At 41.9% G+C, this 21,421-nt stretch overlaps 1 protein-coding gene across 1 annotated transcript in view; it reads right to left on the bottom strand.

The window, feature by feature from the left end:
- The window catches only part of LOC306937990 (uncharacterized protein), an 88,113-nt gene that overhangs the window by 24,189 nt on the left and 42,503 nt on the right, over window positions 1–21,421 (bottom strand). The window contains exons 14-33 of the mRNA XM_079522012.1: window positions 20,563–20,649; window positions 20,133–20,189; window positions 17,615–17,668; window positions 17,112–17,165; window positions 16,883–16,936; window positions 16,715–16,768; window positions 15,829–15,882; window positions 14,637–14,681; window positions 13,428–13,481; window positions 12,287–12,331; window positions 11,924–11,977; window positions 11,655–11,699; window positions 11,295–11,348; window positions 11,159–11,203; window positions 8,492–8,545; window positions 7,863–7,907; window positions 7,279–7,332; window positions 6,999–7,106; window positions 584–637; window positions 316–369 (exon numbers count right to left, since the gene is read on the bottom strand). Of these exons, the coding sequence (XP_079378138.1) occupies window positions 316–369; window positions 584–637; window positions 6,999–7,106; window positions 7,279–7,332; window positions 7,863–7,907; window positions 8,492–8,545; window positions 11,159–11,203; window positions 11,295–11,348; window positions 11,655–11,699; window positions 11,924–11,977; window positions 12,287–12,331; window positions 13,428–13,481; window positions 14,637–14,681; window positions 15,829–15,882; window positions 16,715–16,768; window positions 16,883–16,936; window positions 17,112–17,165; window positions 17,615–17,668; window positions 20,133–20,189; window positions 20,563–20,649 (1,125 nt within the window). The remainder of the gene's footprint in view (window positions 1–315; window positions 370–583; window positions 638–6,998; window positions 7,107–7,278; window positions 7,333–7,862; window positions 7,908–8,491; window positions 8,546–11,158; window positions 11,204–11,294; window positions 11,349–11,654; window positions 11,700–11,923; window positions 11,978–12,286; window positions 12,332–13,427; window positions 13,482–14,636; window positions 14,682–15,828; window positions 15,883–16,714; window positions 16,769–16,882; window positions 16,937–17,111; window positions 17,166–17,614; window positions 17,669–20,132; window positions 20,190–20,562; window positions 20,650–21,421) is intronic.

The following is a 21,421-nucleotide window of genomic DNA, read 5'->3' as shown; positions in this document are numbered from 1 at the left end:
TTCAAACACGCAGCAGATCAGCTACACAGCAGCATTTGATTGAAAAAAGGTTAATCTTACTGATTGTTGTGATTGTTGTCTTATCTTACCTTAGTTAGCGTCAGTTAGCATACATTCACTTTATACTAAATAAATACATATTATATAATTTAAAATCAATTCAAATATTTGAATCTTTGACTTACTAAAAGAAAGTTATATTAAAGTTAATGAAAGTGTCGTGTGCTCAGTTTGAACTTTTCAACGTAGTATGGCTGTCAACCATGGGGCTAATTGCCGAAGATGGGGAACACGAGTGATCTTTCAACAACTTACCCTCGTTCCCTTCTCGCCATTTGAGCCGGGGAATCCAGGGAAACCAAGAGATCCCTAGAAAACAAAGCAATAATTTAGTACAGTTGTTCCAAAATTAACCATAAAAAAGTAGATAGATAAATAGTAAAATTGTAATAATAATGTAATAATAGGTGAAAATAGACAAACATCTGGCAAAAAAAGGGTAAACATTCTGCAAAAATATCAGATCTACAAGATCAAGATAAAACACTGCATATATGTACTGCATGTATGCCTGTGTCCTTACCTTAGGTCCTTGTCTTCCAGGATAGCCAGGAAGTCCAGGTACCCCAAGTTTACCCTGAAATCACATTAATAACGAATTCATTTATAAAATACAGCCACTATATGAAGAATTCAAGCCTTTCCTTGTGAGATTTGAACTCAACAACCACTAGAAATAATGTGAAGTCAGCCAAGCCAAATAACTGTATGTTGATGACCAAAACTGGAAGGAGGGTATAGGTTACTATGCAACTTTCATTAAAATGAGTGGGTAGGGATTTTCAGTTCACTTCCCACCTTACCTAATAGTTATACAACTCGGAAAATAAACAATTTAGGCTAATGCTTCTTGGCAACAACTTTTATGCAACGTTTATTTCCCTTTTAAATCGTTCCCCATTTGTAAGGAACATGCATTTGTGGGATGAGCAGCACAAGTATGTTGGTTGCACCGATGCAAAATGTGCCAAATCTTCTCTGCAAATGCTGGCTAATTCTGTTGTTGCTATTGACTCCTGTTTTGTCATAAGATTCCGGTAACCCCAGGTGATGAGAACGTTATGCAGATTGCTGCACCAAGTAACATCTTTTGGTGGAGGCAGTGTAGTGGTGTGGGTATGTCCATGTCCATCAGTGAACGCCATCATTCTTAATCTCAATCACAATCTCACTACAGAGAGATATCGAGATGAGTTTCTGCAGCCAGTGGCAGTTGCATATTAACCAGTGGTAGTCCCCATATCACAGTCTGGGACCGAACTCCATGACAACGCTTACCCCCACTGAGTGGGGTTCACTAAAGACTGCCTCCAGGATTTGGATGTAGAAAGAATGAAATGCTGCCAACAGTGCTGACCTCCTCAATGCAATTGAACATATCGGGCAGTATTATGCGTGTCTTAAGTACCAGGTCTTATTACTTAACTTAAGACCTGGAGGCGTGGTCAATGCTGTTTGGCCACTCAGAATAGCCAAATGGCATTGATCATGCCTCCAGGTCTTAAGTTAAGTAATAAGACCTGGTACTTAAGACACACATAATACTGCCCATCATCTTGGGCATGCTGTTGGTGCTAGAGTGACCAACACTGGTTGGCTGACTTGCAACAAATCCTGTGTGATGAGTGGAATGCCATCCCACTGCAGTGTGTGACCAGGCTGGCGACAAGCATGAGGAGAAGGCACGACTGTTCATTCAATATTCATAATGTCACTGGAGGATCTTAAAGGCTCTGACTGAAATAAAAAGACTTGACCCTCCCGGTGACATATTTTTCTTGACCCTCCCCAAGTGATTAAAAATAATAAATACAATTGTTGACCCTCCCACACCAAGTAATCATAACCTCAGTTTGTAGTTCATCGTTTTAAGAGACTTTATTCAGCAGAGCGGTTGCAGCGATTGTCCACATTAAAGTGGTGGGTGGGGTGGGCTGTTCTAAACATTACTGTCCATGATGGATGATCTTATTATAGATGTTGTGCCTGCCAGCAACATTGGATTTGATAAATCCCACATGGGCAAAGTTAAAGTCAATATCATGGATCTGGACGAAGCAGGTTGGTGGTGGCATACAGTTGGATACTGTGCTGTGGAGATGCCGTGTGGCCCAGAAAACTGCTGACGGTCACTTTGAAAAACAGAACAAACTAGAAAACGAGGTCTCCACCAGGCCAGGTAGGTTATTGTGGTCTCCTGGTGGCGCTATAATAGGCCAATGTGAAAAGGGTGCCATTTCTTCTTACGCCTTTGATGGCAATTCGACATTCTAAGTCATGATTTGAGGCATTTTGTTCCAAAAATGTGTTTTGCTAAAACTCCACCTGGTGGTGGCGCTATGACAGGCCATTGTGAAAAGGGTGCGATTTATTCCTCTGCCTAGTAGGTATGTGCGTGCAAAATGTCCCTCAAATTGCACTCTATGTTCATGATTTGAGGCATTTTGTTCAAAACGGGCCAATCCATCAATTAGGATGGAATATGAAATACCAGACAGATCCAGTTTGATCACATGACTATAGAGATAATGTGTGCCGATTTGCAGGATCTTTGGACAGAATCTGAAGGAGTTACTGTATGTAAAGAAATGTGTTTTACATAGTCGGCCTCCTGGTGGCGCAGATGCGAACAATGCAGGTCAAAGGTTTTTCCTTCTAGGGAGTGTGCATGCAGAGTTTCACACAGATCAGTGCAGTTATAGGTAAAAATGCAAATCGGCCTGTTATAGCGCCACCATGAGGCTGATATGAACATTTTAAAATTGGCAATTTGTCCTTAGTGGCCTAGTTGGAATGTGTTTTGCAAAATTGCACATAAATTGAATGCTGCGTTCATAATTTGAAGCATTTTGTTCAAAACGGACCAAACCTGCAAACTTTGAAAGGCAGATCTTAGCCAATCGAGATGGAATATGGGAAATCTGACAGATCCATGTTGATCACATGACTATAGAGATAGTGTGTACAGATTTGCGTGATGTATGGATAAAATGTGTAATATACAATGTACAAAACATGTGTCTCATGATTGTCCTGGGGGGCATGAGACACAGTTTTGTACAGTGTCAGTATGTGAGTGAGGCCTTGGGAAACAAGGGTTCCTGAGACACATGGCCTGTTGGTCCTCTGCAGCCCTTGTCTTTTTTGTTCTCGACATTAATTTCAGTCAAGTTCTCCCCCACTGTGTTGAGCTGGCTTCCTTCTGTTCTGTAGGCAGCTGCTTTCCTGATATTGTTTGCTTGTATATTTTTGCTTGGTTGTGATTGGATTTCGCTACCCCGAAGTTGTGATACACCAATTGCACGCTAATATTCTTTTGAATCCGTCCCTTGGAAATGCAGGTTAACTTCCACTCAGAGATTCCAGATTAATATTATCTACACAGTGATATTAGTCTGGCTATACAGGCTATACAAGTACATCCCCTGCTGGACATGTTGCTAATATGTCTCACACAGGTTTACCCCCAATAGAGAGTATGCGCATGCTTAAAGTGAATGGCACATCGAGTGGCAAAGCAACAGGCAAAGTGAGTTTAACATTGTTTAATGTTGTTTAATGCAATCAGATAAGACTTTTCTGTGTGGATGTATGGGCTGTCAAGGCCAGAAAGTAGTTTTTTGCCACTCAGTAGGCGTTCCTGCATAACTTCCTGGTTTGATGATGATGTCACACGCATACCCTCTATTCAACTCTTGACGCCAAGTGTCAGAAAGAGAAAGTCAGTACAAAATGTTATGGTCTTTCCCGGGGACTGAACCCTCACCGTCCTAGTCTTAGGGCGGACACTGAGCTGGTCAGCATCAAGATAGCTTCAGTACTAGAGATACACAATATTGAAATTATGACCGATATCTGATCTCCGATTATTTGCAGGGTCATATCGGCCGATACCAATTCCGATATATTACATTATTATATTATATTATATACTCTTAAAGAGACAGAGACAGGCAGACTGGCTGCTCTGACTGCGAGTACAAAGCCATTGATGGTCACATTATTATTGCGTCATCAATATCGGTGAAAATAATCGGAACTATTTTGAGACCGACATGTCATTTTTATGGCTGATGTGTCCGATTTCGATACGCAACCGATTATATCGTGCATAACTATTCAGTAGAATTTGGATTTCCTGTACATACTAGTCAGACTATAAAAATGAGACTAGTGGTGATAATAGGTGGTGAAATATATACGTTGTGAAACAAATTATGATTAGTCAACTGATGTTTTACTTTGAAGTTCGCCTACTGGAAATTCTTAAAGTCAGTTTAGGTGTGTTACCAAAATATAATTTAACTTTTTTAGGAAGGGAAACCTTTCTTCGGTCTTTAATGTGCATATTTACTAGGGGTAGGACGATATGGGTACCTCACGATACTATATCTGTGGCGATATTAGGCCCTCGATAATGATAATATCACGATATTCGATATATTGCGATATTCAATATATTGCAAGAGATTTCATCTATATTTGAAATTGGAAATGAAAAAATCAGGAATTGTTTGTGTCACAAACTGGCCAATAAGTACATGAATCTTGCCTCCTCCAAACAGTAAAACACTGACTGCAACGTTGCAACTTGTCTATTACTTGTCTGTCCACAACAATGGGTACTACTACTAGTACTAACTAATAAATATAACAACATTCGATATAGTGCTATATTGCCGGGAGGCAGATACAATATCGTGGGAGGAAGTATCGCAATATAGATATATTGGCACACCCCTAATATTTACTGAGTATAAATATTTTAAATTTGATTGTTTCAATTGTATATTTAAAACAGTATACCTTCTCTTTTAAAATGTAAAAAGCTTGACCCTCCGGTTTCCTCCAATTGACCCCTCCCATAAATATTCAACGGTCCCTTATATCACTAATTATGAATAGTTCATAACAGGAAGTATCAGTGCTTTAGAGATCAATACAAATGCACTCCACAAATGGTTTAATGGACATTAGCGTTATGTTACGTACAGTACAGTATGATACATACCAGTATTCCTACTAAAAACTGTTACATGTAATTGTCAAAGCTATTATGTGCGTGCAAACACATGTCCATTTTGTGTTAAAGGGGAAATTTACCTATATTTGAATCCTATCGTTCTATAATTTTGTACTTTTTCTGTTTTGCATGTGTCTATGGGGTTAACATTACTCTAATAGACCCCCGGACCCCCAGTATTTTTGGTTTCTTCCTGAAAGCTGAAAGCCTTTGAGTCAAAAGGCACAATCAAAATAACACCATTTTAGTGACATCATAACCCTAACCCCTCCCCTAACCCCTCCCACATTATACACACAACTGTGGGCGAGGCTTAAGTTCAGGTGGGTGGTGCTAAGGTGAAAACCAGGTATACTTAATGAACTGGTGGGTGTGGCCACATAAAAACATAATTTTAGAAATATTCCTCCTAGTCATCATAGTACCTTACAGTGTAATATTCTTATTCTTTTAGCCAACATCACATTGTGGGCTTGTAGATTGGCAAATTTAGGCCTGCAACACCATCATACGACAGGCATAGAGCCAACAGTGTCAAAAACGAGAAATATTGCCATTTATATAGTATTGCAATGACAAAACAATAACCTGATTTTAGTCTTTATAGTCCCCCTTTATAGTGGCAACTGCACACAACACTATTACACAAACCAACTCAGAACAAACTGAGATCAGTCATAAATACATAACATAAATCACCAAATTAACACCATGACTCAACGATACCCATAAAATCCCTCAAAATAATATTGCTCAACACATTCCCAAATAGACGCCTTATCAGACGACGTCACACTGATAAGCACAATCATGCGCGCAGGCCGGCAGCACATTAACCCTGCCTCTCATAAGATACAATGGAAAAGTTCTAACTGCACTCACCCCATCAAACTTTCAGATGCTGTTTTTCTCCCAGTGTGGAGGAAGAATGATTAGGATTTTTATTGTGATCTCTCACTCTTGAAATATATTATGTTGTTGTGTGTGAACAATAATAGCAATTCAAAGCAGTTGTCCTCAAAACCATACCTACATTCGCTGTCATAAGAACAGGAGGTGCGCTCATGATCACGGCAGCAGAGCCTGTTTCAGCACAGGCACACTTTAGCACCACGAAGATGCCAAAAGCCGCAAGCAGCAGGCGTCTCTTCCTGGTTTTTAGACAGTTGGTGGATGGAAATGAAGCTCCACCCACGCCGTGGGGGCAAGCGTTTCCACGAATCTGGCCGACGGGGCATTCTGAGGCGTGGGTGGAGCTTAATTTCCATCCACCAGCTGTCTAAAAACCAGGAAGAGACGCCTGCCACGAGCGGCTTTTTGCCGCGCATGGAAGCCCAAGTCTGCTTACACCCTTTGTTTAGCGTCACGAAGATGCCAAAAGCTTCGAACGGCAGGCGTCTCTTCCCGGTTTTTAGACAGCTGGTGGATGGAAATTAAGCTCCACCCACGCGGCAGAATGCCGCGGGGGCAAGCGTTTCCGGGAATCTGGCCGACGCGGTATTCTGCCGCGTGGGTGGAGCTTCATTTCCATCCACCAGCTGTCTAAAAACCAGGAAGAGACACCTGCCACGAGCGGCTTTTTGCCACGCATGGAAGCCCAAGTGTGCTTACAACCAGTGCGTGGCTGCACGCGCACCTGCAGCCCATCAAGTATAATTTATGCTTCGTCCCGCGATGGTGTCGCGCACGCAGACCTCTACGCTCAGTCACATCCGTGATGCGATGTGAGCTTGAAACCAGCACTCCCCAAAACAACAGGTTTGGAGATCTGTTGGGAATTGATTACATGAAACAGTCACCCGTGCGACCAGTCTCCATAAGGGCACCCCTCAGTGGTCTCGTCTATACTACACTGACATTTGCAGTGATTCATTCTTATATTTTTTAAACTTTATACTGTTTGAGCAATTCCTACCTTCTCCCCAACAGGTCCAAGTGGTCCGACCTCACCAGGGGGTCCGACGCGACCCTTTGGCCCCTCAGGGCCATCTTCTCCCCTGGGTCCGGGAACTCCAACCTCTCCCTGTCACCATGGGAACACAGGTACGAGAAACACGTCAAGACATTCACATTGACGTACCTCATCTACAGTATAGTTTACAATTTGAATGTAATACAATTAAATGAAATAAAACAATTACGTCAAATAATCAATCATTCATTGATTCATCAATAAATAATTCAAAAAATCTTACTCGCTCTCCCTTGACACCAAAATCTCCCTTGACTCCAGGGAAACCATCTTCTCCCTAGAGATTAAAAACAAATACACATTAAAAAAACAAACAAAGTACAGTGAATAAATCCATAGGACTGTCCAAAGTGATCTCTGAGATTAAATGATGGATACAATGCACACCTGTGTGTACGCAAGCTTTTATGAGGTTAAAAACGAATTAAAAAATAAAGGTTTTGGGTAATATAACAAAGGACCATTTTGTTGCTGAAGAATATGCATTATGTCGTCTCTGTCGGGTGTAAACCTCATATGTCCAAAACTGTAACTTTTCAGGATTCAATTTCAAAAGTATCAAAAGTAGCAGATCTACAAGCTCAGTTTCGAGCTTGTGGATCTGCTACTTTTGATACTTTTGTGTGGCGCTGTAGTATGATCCAGTGGGGCGTTAATTTACAAAAAGTTAGAACATGGAGATAGGAGGTTTCTGCCCGACAGCAACTATATGCACTTGGATTTGTATACATTTTCTATTTAGTTTATTCATTTAAGTAGGTCTTATTAAGATGTCTCGAAAAGTGAAACATTTAAGGAATCACCAACCTTCTCCCCTTTTCCCCCTTTGTGTCCACGGATACCTTGAATTCCCTGCAGGCAAAGCAGACAGCAGTCGTCATTACAACAGTAATTGTAACAGGTGCAATGCTACAGTAGGTAAATAGTTGAATATTGAGTATTGGCATTTGGCAACTAGCAAACACTTCCCTTCTATACCACAGGAGGGCAGCGCAGACCTATACATTGTATTTCCAATAGTGTACTCTAATTCAAGCACACTTCACTTTAAGTTCTAGCAGCTATGCTGGCTTTATTATAAACTACTAAATATGACGCCTCTCTACTTACGCATGCATATACTATAGCATTGGGATGTTTTGTGAGAGAATAACTAGAATAACGTCCAATGATTCATTGAAGAAATAAGAGAATTCCCCCTCTTTTAAAGAACAATTCACTCAAAATCTCAAACAATCCTCAAAATACAGTACAGTGAACAAGTATATCAAATCATTGTTGAAATATTTGGTACACTGACTACTTCTGTGGAAGACATGAACACCAAGCAAAACCAGTGGATGGCAGGCAGTTCCTGGAAATGTGTTCATGCTAAAAAAGAACAGCTGATTGTTGTAAAGTAATTCATTATTATTAGTAATAGTAGTAGTAATTACCTTAATGCCACGAGGGCCAGGATAGCCAATTGTTCCCTGAGGACCACTGGGACCCTGTAGGTGTAGAATATCATTAGCAAAATTGTGAAAGACAATAATCTGAAAATCATTCATCACACCATCTTACAGTACATCTACTGTCTGCGATGGCTGTTCTTTCTCATGTAGGCCTACTGTAATTGTAAAACATTGTAGAAGTGGCCACTTTGAACTAAAGATGCCAGCTAAATGATGGAGAGTTGGTAACCAAATGGACCCTTATAGATCTTTAACTCTTGAGAGCATAAAATGAAACCAAATGGACCCGTACGAGTCAATTTGGTTTCACAAGCTCATAGCGCGCCACCGAGTGGCGCGCTACGAGCTTGTAGGTCTGCTATTTTTTTTATTTATTTTTTTTAATAATTTGGGGACCCCCTAAAATAATTTGGCGACCCCCCGAGGGGTCGCGACCCACGGGTTGAGAACCCCTGCCTTAGGTCACTAAAAGCCCCAAAATCCCCAGAAGAAGTACAGAGGACATGACCTTGATGTCCTCAAGGTCAGCCATTGGCATGGCCACCACATTAATGAAATGTCTCCGTGATCCACCTCATTGTGGAAGGAACTCCACACAATGTAAACTAAATACCCTTTCACTACATAGGCCCTATACTGTGTATGTGATATGTAACACAATCAAAAATGTGAGAAGAGGTGAGTTTATTAGGATCATACATTGATAGTTGTAACATAGGAAGGCAAACTCAAATATACTTAGGTTTGATTCTGGCCAAAAGACTAATAATTGTATTCCAATTATTAGTGAATGGATCTCTGAATTATCCACAGATATTTTAGCTCAGGGATCGGCAACCTTTTTGACTTGATAGTCAGTGTGCCATATCAACACTAAGTTTAATTATGACATCAGTACACCACATCGAAATTAAATATTTCCAAATGATGTTGATTGTCCATGGGCTATACAACGGGCTATACAAAACAACATTTACTTCTTTACATCAAGATGTAATTATGATCATTAGACTTAACCCAACTATCTCCCAGACTCCCTCCCAGAGTCTCAGTACCCAGTCAGAGTTAGGAGTTTGAATGAATATAGTAAACCTTTTTGAATACTACTTAATTTTAAAAGAAAAAACCTCTCTCTCACACAATGTGATCACTGGCAATGTGCCAGTGATCACCCTCCCCTGTGCCAACGTTGACACCAGTGCCTAAGGTTGCTACCCCTGCTTTAGATAACATGGATCAAATCACTTTTTGGCTGCATGTACTGATTTAACTTGTATGATTTTCATGCCAGACATAAAAGTACTGCACATAAGTATGCATCTGCAGTGATTTGATTCGGTAAAGTGCATTCCTAAGAATCCCAACTGTAACAAAGAGAAACTGCTTTAGTTTTGTTTATTTTTGGAATGGATGGGCAGGAGTGAGATTTATATCAGTGGTGTGTCAAAGTGGTGTCCCCAGCAAAATGTGTTAGGGCATCACAATCATCCACATTTTATACATTGGCACTTTGTGCTGCACTGAAAGCTTGTAGATCTGCTATTTCTGAAAAATCTTGAAAATGTTTGGAAGATCAAATCTTCTCTTATGGGGTCACAGAATATTTTCAGATGGGGGTCCAAATATATATCAATATGGGGGTTCTTGGCACAAAAGAACTGTTGGTCATTAAACATGGAGTCATCAGGCTCTTCTTTTCACCTGACAGAGAGAACTTGCACTGGGAGAGTGAAATGCAGTTCACCACTTGTTACCCTCCCTGCTGAACAGGTGCCCACATCAACCAGCAGGGGTCACACTTGTGCAGTGACAAGGACATGATCCCTCGCTGGCTTCCCATGGCATAGACCATATTCATACTGTTAAGTTCAATGCCACCCCTTTGTTACCATAGACATAAAAAGGTAGACGCCTCCTTCGGCTCTGGGGCGTGTGTATCTCGAGAGGAGGCAAGCTTTTGCAGAATCATAGTGTAAGCTTGACAAGCTTCCGCGTGCGTCACGGAAGGGGACATTCTGTAGGCCAATCAGACAGGCAATGTAAACGTTTGTTTTCTCATGCTAATAAATTTGGATTGAATTGATTAAGTCCCGGAAAAGACGTGCTTTGATTGGCCAGTAGTCACATGAGTGGCAGCGTTGCAGCATGCCTTCCGCACTTCCTCTTGACTTGCTCCTTATGCTGGACACACATGGATCCAATGAACTGCAGCATCCAATGAGGCATCTAATTATCTAATTATTTTATATCTATGGTATCTATGGTTGTCACCTTGCTTTTCAATGCAAAGTGCCAACATGACCTCCATGGCAGCCAGATGCTCCCTACCTAATTAGTTTCAAACACTTCCCACACTTCTGTCACTTTGAGGTTGCATTATTGGATTGTTGTATTATTGTCTTTTAATTTGATTTGTTAACGGTTTATTATGTGTGTATTAACTGATCATCTTGGGTTCTTGGATACCTTCTTCTTGGAAAGGCGCTTATAAATTAATATATTATGGACTAATCACTATGTATGGGTTATGGGACTCACTGTTTCTACTTAGAACACGGTTCTTATATTACGTGATTTAAAAACAAGTTGGATGATAGGAAAATTCCTTTATGAAATCAAAAGGTGTGTGGATGTGATCAAGGCACCTACCTGGTTTCCCTTAGTGCCAGAAGGCCCCTCCTTTCCTGGGTGACCCTGAGAAGGTAAGGGGTTGAGAGGTCAAGACAACTGACTCGAATCATGTTCAACTCGATGATGAAGACAGAAACATAAAGAAGGAACTTACAGGAGGGCCATCAGCGCCGGGCATTCCTGGTAGACCTGGTTTACCTGTAGGTCCCTGGAAGTGATGACAATACAAGTTGAAATACATGAAACATCTACCTGAGAATATAACAGTCAGGAATTTTGTTTGCTTAATTTCATTGGAAATGGAAATTCCATCTCAGACCAGCTTCTATACAACCTATACTGTACATTTAGTGAGGTTTTCCAAAAAAAATACTGTAGCTAAAGTATGATGTTCAATGAATTATGCTGAATCGACCTTCTTAGAGTGCAGAATACAAACCCTACGAGCAGTCTATGGAAATAAGAACATGGGTTTACACTGCATTTCTCTACAGGCACTACTTCAGTCTCTCACCTTCTCTCCTGGGGGCCCGACGGCTCCCTGGGGCCCTGGCATTCCCTAGGTGAGGACAGAGAGACACAAAATACATTATTTTGATTATAAAATCCAGTTGACCACATGTCTAACGACTTGTGATAGGGGGTGAGAGAAAAACGGGGAAGTGACATGTGCCCGGACGCTAGGCCGGCCCGGGCCCACTGACAACACTATTGACAGTATAATTAAATTGAGAAGGCTGCGGCATCACCGGCATGTCTCCTGTCACATCCCGGTGTTCTCACCTGAGTTCCTCCGGTCCCCTGTTGACCCGGGGGCCCTGGCTCTCCTTGAGGCCCCTGAGAGAGAGAGAGAGAGAGAGAGAGAGAGAGAGAGAGAGAGAGAAACAAAGAAGGAAGACGGAAAAGGAATATATTATTTATAATTTATTATTGTTTATAAATTGTGTGTGTGTGTGTGTGTGTGCGTGCGTGCGTGCGTGCGTGCGTGCGTGCGTGCGTGCGTGCGTGCGTGCGTGCGTGCGTGCGTGCGTGCGTCAGTATTTAATAGGTCAGTTTGCTGTTTGCATCTGTTTTTTTGTATAATGTGTCGTTGTCCTTGCCGTTGCAGCATGTGTTTTACTGTCAATTAAAAAAAAGAACACTGACCAGGTTTCCTTTAGGACCATGAGGCCCATCGTTTCCACGCACACCCTGAGAGAAGAGAAGAGAAGAGAAGAGAAGAGAAGAGAAGAGAAGAGAAGAGAAGAGAAGAGAAGAGAAGAGAAGAGAAGAGAAGAGAAGAGAAGAGAAGAGAAGAGAAGAGAAGAGAAGAGAAGAGAAGAGAAGAGAAGAGAAGAGAAGAGAAGAGAAGAGAAGAGGAAAATTAACAGGACATAATTGCACCTACAGTACAAGTCAGGAACTACATACATAGTCATATACATGAAGTTATCATCATCATTTATATGCTGATTATGTTTCACACTTGGGCTCTTAAAACCTGCTAAAACCCCAGTCAAGGAGAAAATAAGCATTCCCTTCTTCATTCCAGAAAAAATATAGCTTTTCTTAACCATGTGGTTTTCCTTTGACAAAAAACGATAACCATGTGGCAGTCCACAGAATGGATGGGGACAACTCCAAAACTGCTGTGTCACTCACAAAACGCTATGCTTATCTTGTAGTTATATGACAATAATTATATATTATATAGTGTGAGGGACAAGACTGTATTCTGGTCTTGTCTGGCACAAATCCTCTGCGGGATGTCAGGGTGTTATTTCTGTGTAGTTAAACAGGTAGAGCATGCTGCGCTGACACTGCCAATGTCAGTGGTTTGACTCTCTCGGAGGCTACACAAACACTACAGGGCGCTTTGGTTGAGGCATCTGCAAAAATGCTGTGTTATGTTTATCATTATCAGTATTGTTTCGGGCCGACTGCAAGAATAGTGCATATTCTTTTTTTTATATATTTTTTTTGGGGTCTTTTTTCCTTTATTGATAGATCACAGTAGGTTGACAGGAAACAGGGAGAGAGATGGGGGGGGAGCCACGCAGCAAAGGTCGTCGGGATCGGGACTCGAACCCGCGACACGCTGTGTGGATTACCAGCCTAGGTGCCTGGACCATTAGGCCAGCCCAGGACAACAGTGCATATTCTTGTTTAGACTGAGGGAGCACCTTTACCTAGGCTATTGTTTTGGTGGGACTGTGTTTATGTCAAGCGGTCTTTTAGGGATAAACCGACGTTACTGAAATATAAAAGTGTCTGGGTGTGGCGGAGATGTTTGTTTGTTTTTACTTACAGGAGGTCCAGAGATTCCGGCAGGTCCTTTAGGTCCCAGCAAACCACGAGGGCCCTAGAGAGGGAGAGATGAAGGGGAGACACGCACATGCACGCACACACGCACACACACACACACACACACACACACACACACACACACACACACACACACACACACACACACACACACACACACACACACACACACACACACGACCAAGGTCAGCCACCACACACATTTAATAACACTATTTATTGAGCACCATAATTCATCACAATCCAAGACAGACGATATTCGAATTACAGATCTACAGTACTACGGCAGGTATAGAAACAACCTGACACAACCCATAATCACATAATGACGACCTCAGTGATGAATACATGTACAGTATGTATTGTATGTACTGTATGTACTGTATACAGTACCTACCATACAATTACACCTCTGCAGTAAGTGTTTGCGTGTATCTACACACTCGTCTGATTATGGCCGTCTATACAGCCTGTCTTCCCTCATTTGTACTTCACTGGACTGTGTCTGTGTCTATACAGTGTACAGTACATGCTTGTCATTGTTTGTCTGTCTAGTTGCATTTGTGTGATATCTACTTCAGATCTTAAATATGTCATTCACTTACATAATTGATTGTATTCTGAGCGAGGCAATTCAATTCAATTCCAAATGTGTGTGTGTGTGTGTGTGTGTGTGTGTGTGTGTGTGTGTGTGTGTGTGTGTGTGTGTGTGTGTGTGTGTGTGTGTGTGTGTGTGTGTGTGTGTGTGTGTGTGAGAGTGTGTGTGTACGTGTGTTTTGGGGGTCCCTGACATGAACAGGTTTCAGAACCACTGCTCTACTCTATAGAGGGTATGAGCATGCTTAAAGTGAATGGCACATCGAGTGGCAAATCGAGTGGCAGTGCAACAGGCAAAGTGAGTTTAACATTGTTTAATGTTGTTTAATGCAATCAGATAAGACTTTTCTGTGTGGATGTATGGGCTGTCAAAGCCAGAAAGTAGTTTTTTGCCACTCAGTAGGCGTTCCTGCATAACTTCCTGGTTTGATGATGATGTCACACGCATACCCTCTATTCCAGCGATATATACACAACGTCAGCCTCTTGGACAGTGAATAGGAAAATAATGCATAATGTCGAGAATAAGTAATAATGTAATAAGTAATAATGGGGTCAGAGGTCAAATCAACAGCATCGTCATTGCAACACTCACTGGTTCACCTGGGAGACCCCTGGGTCCAATGTCTCCGTCGTCTCCCTGGAAATGTGCACACACACACACACACACACACACACACACACACACACACACACACACACACACACACACACACACACACACACACACACACACACACACACAAATGTCATCTAAAGTACAGTATAGTGTTAGTGTGTCAATAAAATGTATTGTCGCTGTCGGTTGGAATTGCAAAAAAAAACCATTTCATTAGTTCAATATTTATAAAAACGAGTTTCATAAATATTGAATATCTTCACAGATTTTCAAACATTTTGAAAGTGAAAGTGGTAACTTACCCACTTTCACTCTACGTGCTCCCAATGTGTCACAATGCGATGCGTTCTGAGCTTGTAGATAGGCTACTTTAGAGTAAACAATTTTGTACGATGAAGTAGGAAAAGGTTTCTGCCCAACAGCAACGATATAATAAATTAAAAAATCTCACTCGTGTGAAATGAGGGGCGCCTGGTAATGTTTGTTTAACACTTTGATTGCCATCTAGTGGTTCATTGAAGGTACAGCAGGCAGCCAGCCTTTTTCTGTGTTTTCTCTACAAGTACTTCCGGGTCACACAGCCTCGCACAGCGAGAGGAGAAATGAAAAGTTGTATGAGCAGCAGCCGACATGGTTTAGCTTTGGCCAGAAACGGTAATATGTCGGGCGCGATGCGATCAAAAATAATTATGTACATCTGAACGTCGGACGGATTGGACAAAAACAACAACTTTGGAGTATTTTTCTGAGAAAACAAGCAGCAAAGAATCTACAATGAATGGATTCCTATGGCGTGTGCGCACATTCATCCTTATGCTGGGAAGTACGTAGGCGTTGCCTAGCAACCTGGACAGCACGACAGGTTTGTTTTGAGCATCGGCTGCTTGGATTAGAACAGCAGACAGACGACGACAAAAAGACAGATATGTGGTAGATGTGAAGAGAGAAAGATTGGAGGACAAGCAAACAGGTAGACAATATTTAGCTTCTGTGCTAGTCAGACAGGCACACAGTAAAATATTTTAAGAATTTGACCCTGTAGATAAATGCAGACAGGTGGTCCGAGAGACAGACAGACAGACAGACAATATCAGACTCAGACAGTCTGACGGTGTTTGGCTGCTGACTAGAATCATTCACATTTTGTTATCATCGTCCAAGTTCTTACCCTCTCTCCATCCTCTCCTTGACCTCCTGAGATTCCCATTCCTCCTGTGTCGCCCTTTATAGTTGGAAAAAACAAGTGTTATTATCATGCTTCAATGGAAACTAAAACATCATCTAGACACCTAGAATCAACACACCTGCAGTAGAATATAGCTATATAACTATTGTATCATTGAAATACCAATAGTCTGAAAACGGAATATTCAAGGCCACCATAATGATATCTCCCTAAAAGATAAATTATGAGAGTGTCATACTGCAGGGAAGCAGGACGGAGATGTGTATGAATGCTCTGCTATAATTTGGTTAATCTTTTATTATGGGCCAGCACCTATGTAATATGCTATTTGGAACTATCTTTTCTTAGTTGTTGATCAGATGAATATAAGAATAGAAGTACATGATCTTTGTTGATGTAACTATCTGATGCAAGGATAAGTGCCTATGCGGAAAGCACTCAAGGCTTTATTAAAAATGTACAATGTCAGATGTACTGTATATGGTATGGCTCATTTCAGTAGTAACATCAGTAGTCACGTACAAGAGATGTCACGTACAAGATGTCACGTACAAGAGCAATTTCATGTGTTGACATGTTGAACGTCAGTTGGCAATAAAGTACATTTTCATTCTTCAGAGTTATTTTGACCAGCTCAGTGGCCTGGTCAGAGTGTCCTGAGACTGGAAGGTCGGAGTTCGAGTTGATTTGAAGTCTTAATTTGATAGTGATAGTGGAGAGAGAGAGGTAATGGTAGCCTATATACAGCAAATGTCCTGGCCGGCCGGGAAGCGGCACGCATGGCAACTTGGCTGTAGGGTGCATTTAGATTCAAGTGCATTTAGATTCTGATGCAGCCTTGTGTGTGTTGTTGGTGTTATTGACTCACCCTGTGTCCTTTGTCACCAGGCAGCCCAGGCAGGCCATCAAAACCACGGTCACCCTGTTGGAGACGGAGAGATTAACTCATTACACCGCAAGGACATTCAGAAATAACAATAGACCAGAAACCTCACAGGCTGGGGCAGACAGCATATAAAAGAATGAGGGTCTTCACCTTTCCTCCACTCTCTCCTGGCATACCCCTGGCTCCATCAGCTCCAGCACGACCCTGAGGCAGGGACACACACATATACGGTATATACGGTATACACACCACAACGTCTCTACAATCTACGTCTGTACTCCACAGTTCCAATGCCAACGTGAGTGAGAACAATGACTACAACAGCCATCTTTCATGGCTTGAGATGTTCAAACTGTATTCATTGTTTTCGGGCACTCACCCTTCTTCCTGATTTTCCTGGAGGTCCCAGCACACCCTGTGGGCCCCTAGTACCCTAGAAGATAAAAATAGGTGAATGTGAGTGTGTGTGTGTGTGTGTGTGTGTGTGTGTGTGTGTGTGCGTGCGTGCGTGCGTGCGTGCGTGCGTGCGTGCGTGCGTGCGTGCGTGCATGCGTGCGTGCGTGCGTGCGTGCGTGCGTGCGTGTGTTTGTGTGCGCGCGTGTGCACGTGTGCATACGTGTGTGTGTGTGTGTGTGTGTGTGTGTGTGTGTGTGAGTACTTACAAAGACATAAGTATAAATCAAATATACTGTAGGCGTAGGTGAATATACTGTGTGCATGCATGTGCTTATGCTGTACAGCATGTCTACCAAACTGTCAATCAATGTCTACCGTGAGTACATATTATGGGAATATAAATGATCTTCTGTGAGGTGTCCATTATAACACCTTGCACAGGTGTCACAGTACAGGTGACAGGTCAGGTGGTATAGGGTCATTTACCTGAGGTCCATGGTCTCCGCTATCTCCCTTCAAACCATTACTTCCTGGGTCCCCCTGTAAACAGACAGCATAGCCTAAAACCATCTGGACATGAAACACATGAACCCATTCTGGGCGGTGTTTTAAGCATTATGTTCTACTGTAGCTATTGAAAAATAGCAGATCTCGTAGCGCGGTACTCGGTGCCTACGAGCTTGTAGATCTGCTATTTTTTTCAAATCATGAAAATGTAGTGCAAATCTTTGAATATATATTATTTCGTTTTTAACGCAAATATTTGCTTCTGGGGGGGGGGGGGGGGGGGGTCCCCATCTCACAACATATTTTGAGATGGGGGTTGGCAGTAACCTGACTCCGCCAGATGGGGCAGCAGAGAGTACACTGGGTTCCCCTCTCCTTCTCCCATCTGGGAACTCTCAGGCAGACTAAACGGCCTGGCCAATCAGCAGCAGCTATCCCGCCTCTAGCTGCTGCTGATTGGCCAGGCCAATCAGGTTGGCAGCCAATTACATATAATTTTGGGGGTCCTTGACATGAAAATGTTTGAGAACCACTGACATACAACCATGAACCATGTACATGTGTGGATGGGTATTGTACTGTGCGCGTGAGGATATATTGCAAGTGGGCCCCCAAACACGAAGATTTATTGATGACATAACATTAAGAGTGTTCTAGAGAATTCTCTAGTAGATGGCAGGTACGTTTTTGCGATCACTTAATTTCTTTGTTCCTGGTCTCACATTGATTGATTGATTGATTGAAATATTTATTAACAGTTTTCAGAATTACAGTACATTTCCAGCACAACTCAATACAAAGACTGTTAACTGTGAGTGGACGACCCAATAAAGCATTACACTTGTTTCCAACAGGGACTCAAACGGAGAATGAATCATAAGTTAGCCAAGAGCACCACGTCATAGTATGTGCCAGCATAGACATAAAAATCACACCCGTGTGAACTGAGTGGTGTAAGGTCTTATATAGACTGATCAGCTGTGGTCTGACGTAATGTCTGACGTAATGAAATCACACCCGTGTGAACTGGGTGACCATAGCAACCGTGCTCATTTTTTGAGCACAGACAGACAGACACGTAAACTAACAAAGCCAGTTGTAGGAGTGGTTTACACCACTCAAAAAGGTAGACGCCTCCTTCGGCTCTGGGGTGTGTGTATCTCGAGAGGAGACGACATGGAGGCAAGCTTTTGCAGAAGCATGCGTGCGTCACGGAAGGGGACATTCGGTAGGCCAATCAGACAGGCAATGTAAACCTTTGTTTTCTCATGCCAATAAAGCTCATTTGGATTGCATTTTTAAGTCCCGGAAAAGACACGTTGTGATTGGCCAGTAGTCACTTGAGTGGCAGTGACGCAGCGTGCCTTCCGCACTTCCGCTTGACTTCCTCCTTACGCTGGACACACATGGCTCCAATGAACTGCAGCGGCCAATGAGGCATCCATTTTTTTTATATCTATGTGTGCCAGAGTTTCTTTGCTTATGACATCATCTCCATGCGCGTATCTACTTTGCTTACATCAGCATTACATGATATTTTGTGAAATGGGAAAAAAGTGCTGGTTCAGGTTTTTGAGTGGTGTAAACCACTCCTACAACTGGCTTTTGTGTGCAGAAAAAAATGAGCATGGTTGCTATGTTCAAAATAATTTCTGACGTAATTAAATCACACCCGGGTGAACTGGATGACCGTAGCATTTTTTCTGCACAAAAAAAGCCAGTTGTGAAATCACATCCGGGTGTGATTTCATTACGTCAGATCAGAGCTGATCAGGCTATATAAAACCTTACACCACTCAGTTCACACGGGTGTGATTTTTTTTTACACGTTTACACATAAATGTATAGTTACTATTCCCACCATACTTATGAACAGAGGTGTCGGGATCGGCTATGGGTAGATCATTGCTACAGCCGCGTTTTTTTTATTTTTCATGTGAACATATGGGAATCTTTTTTTAAAGGAAGAAAAGACCTGTACGTATGTGGACTAGGCCTTAGTTTTAGTTAACACATTTATTTATTTTTCTCTATAATTTTTATCCCACGATTTTGTAACCCATTTTTCACCCCTGTGTCAATTATCTAATGTGATCCTGGGCTCTACACACCCTCCGCCAACCTGGGGAGAGCAACTGACTTGAACTCATGCTTCCTTCATGCATGAGCGTCCAAGTGGATCCTTTACACCTGACAGGGGGGAGTTTCCCTGGTTGGACGTGGAAGGAACACGTTATCCCAACAGGTTCCTTTCCCCTCCATCAGGCGTCCCGGCTGGCCCCGGCTGGCCAGGGGAAGTTAACACATTTATAATAACCCTGAGTTAAATATCATCTCTGTCGGCTGGATATGCTGTGGTATGATCAGGGTGTTCATTTAAGCAGAAAACACAAAAATATGGAGATATGAGGTTTCTGCCCGACAACAACGATATACAGTACAGGTGAGTTTGCTGTAACGATATGGAGGAGTCCTCAGGTGCAACAGGTTAACATACCAGGGGTCCGGGGCGTCCAGTGAATCCCATTGGTCCAGGTGGTCCTTTGAGAGCCATCTGAAGATTAAGGAACATTTGAGTACAAACAATAAGAGAGCATCGTAATATAAATATGCTTAACAAAAAAACCTAAAAAATAGATCTGAATGGTTTGTCAGCTTGTAGATGGAATATTTTCGGTATTTAATAAAAATTAAAAACAAAAGTAAATACATAATTATTCAACTTTGCCTAAAATATTGTTTGGTAAAAATAGGGTTAATATGGTTAAAGCATAATATGATCTGTACTGTAACAGTTTTACAGGCCAGGGTAGACCTTTCTTTGTCCTTAGTTCAAGGTTGGTTGGAGTAGTGGTAGTCTCCAAACCAAACAGAATTAGGAGAGGTGAAAGGTTGTGACAAATTATTATATAACCGTGTTCACTCACCCTGGCCTGAGACAAGATGGCGGCTGCCTGAGCTTCCTGTGCTGACACACTGGGACCCTTATCTCCTCCACTCTGGCCAAAACGGAACTAGAAGAGGAGAATTGAAGTAGTTTGTCATGAAAGAAGAAGTTAAAGCAGCTATAACATGCAGTTTAAAACAGTTTTTAATGTCCCACTTATTTCTAATGGTTTGAGCCTCAATCACCACTCTGATATAACCAGTCCATGGCATTTCTTTTTTGCTTCTGAAGCAGTTTTAGCTGCAGTACCACAATGTCCTGAGGTGGTGGGGGTGCTGATATGAAACTTATTTAATATTTGAGTCATTATAATACTGATGCTAGATAAACCCAGGCTTGTTTCCATTCCATTCCATATATAAATGCACCATTTATCCATTCCAGCTTGGAAAATCAACAGTGTAAACTTTTTGAAAAATGTTGAACTGAAGACTGAAGAGAGGGAGGAATTATACAAAGTAGGCTGATACTGATGACATCAAGCATTATGACCAAATCAGTTGAGCTTTTCCTGAGAGCCCCATATGATGAGAAAGCCTGATTGTTCAAAATTGCGTATTTGTGGGGATAGAAAATACATAGGGGAGCCCAAAAATCACCACATTTTTTTAATTTTATGTTATAGGTCCTTTAAACTGATAGTTTTCCTAAGAGAGATGTTCCTAAAAGAGACACATCTCTCTCAATCGTACTGTATCATCTAGGTTCCCAAATGTTTTAACTCAAGACCCAAAAGAGAAATTAGACGTTTGCCTGGGACCCAAAGTAGTGAATATGGCAAAATGTCCTGTTTGTGGCACCCCCTATTGGCAAAAGCACTTTTAGAGGTGTGCTCTATC

Source organism: Electrona antarctica (genome assembly GCF_951216825.1).
Source record: "Electrona antarctica genome assembly, chromosome: 15".
NCBI classification, from domain to species: domain Eukaryota; kingdom Metazoa; phylum Chordata; class Actinopteri; order Myctophiformes; family Myctophidae; genus Electrona; species Electrona antarctica.
This window is presented reverse-complemented; position numbering and strand designations above follow the sequence as displayed.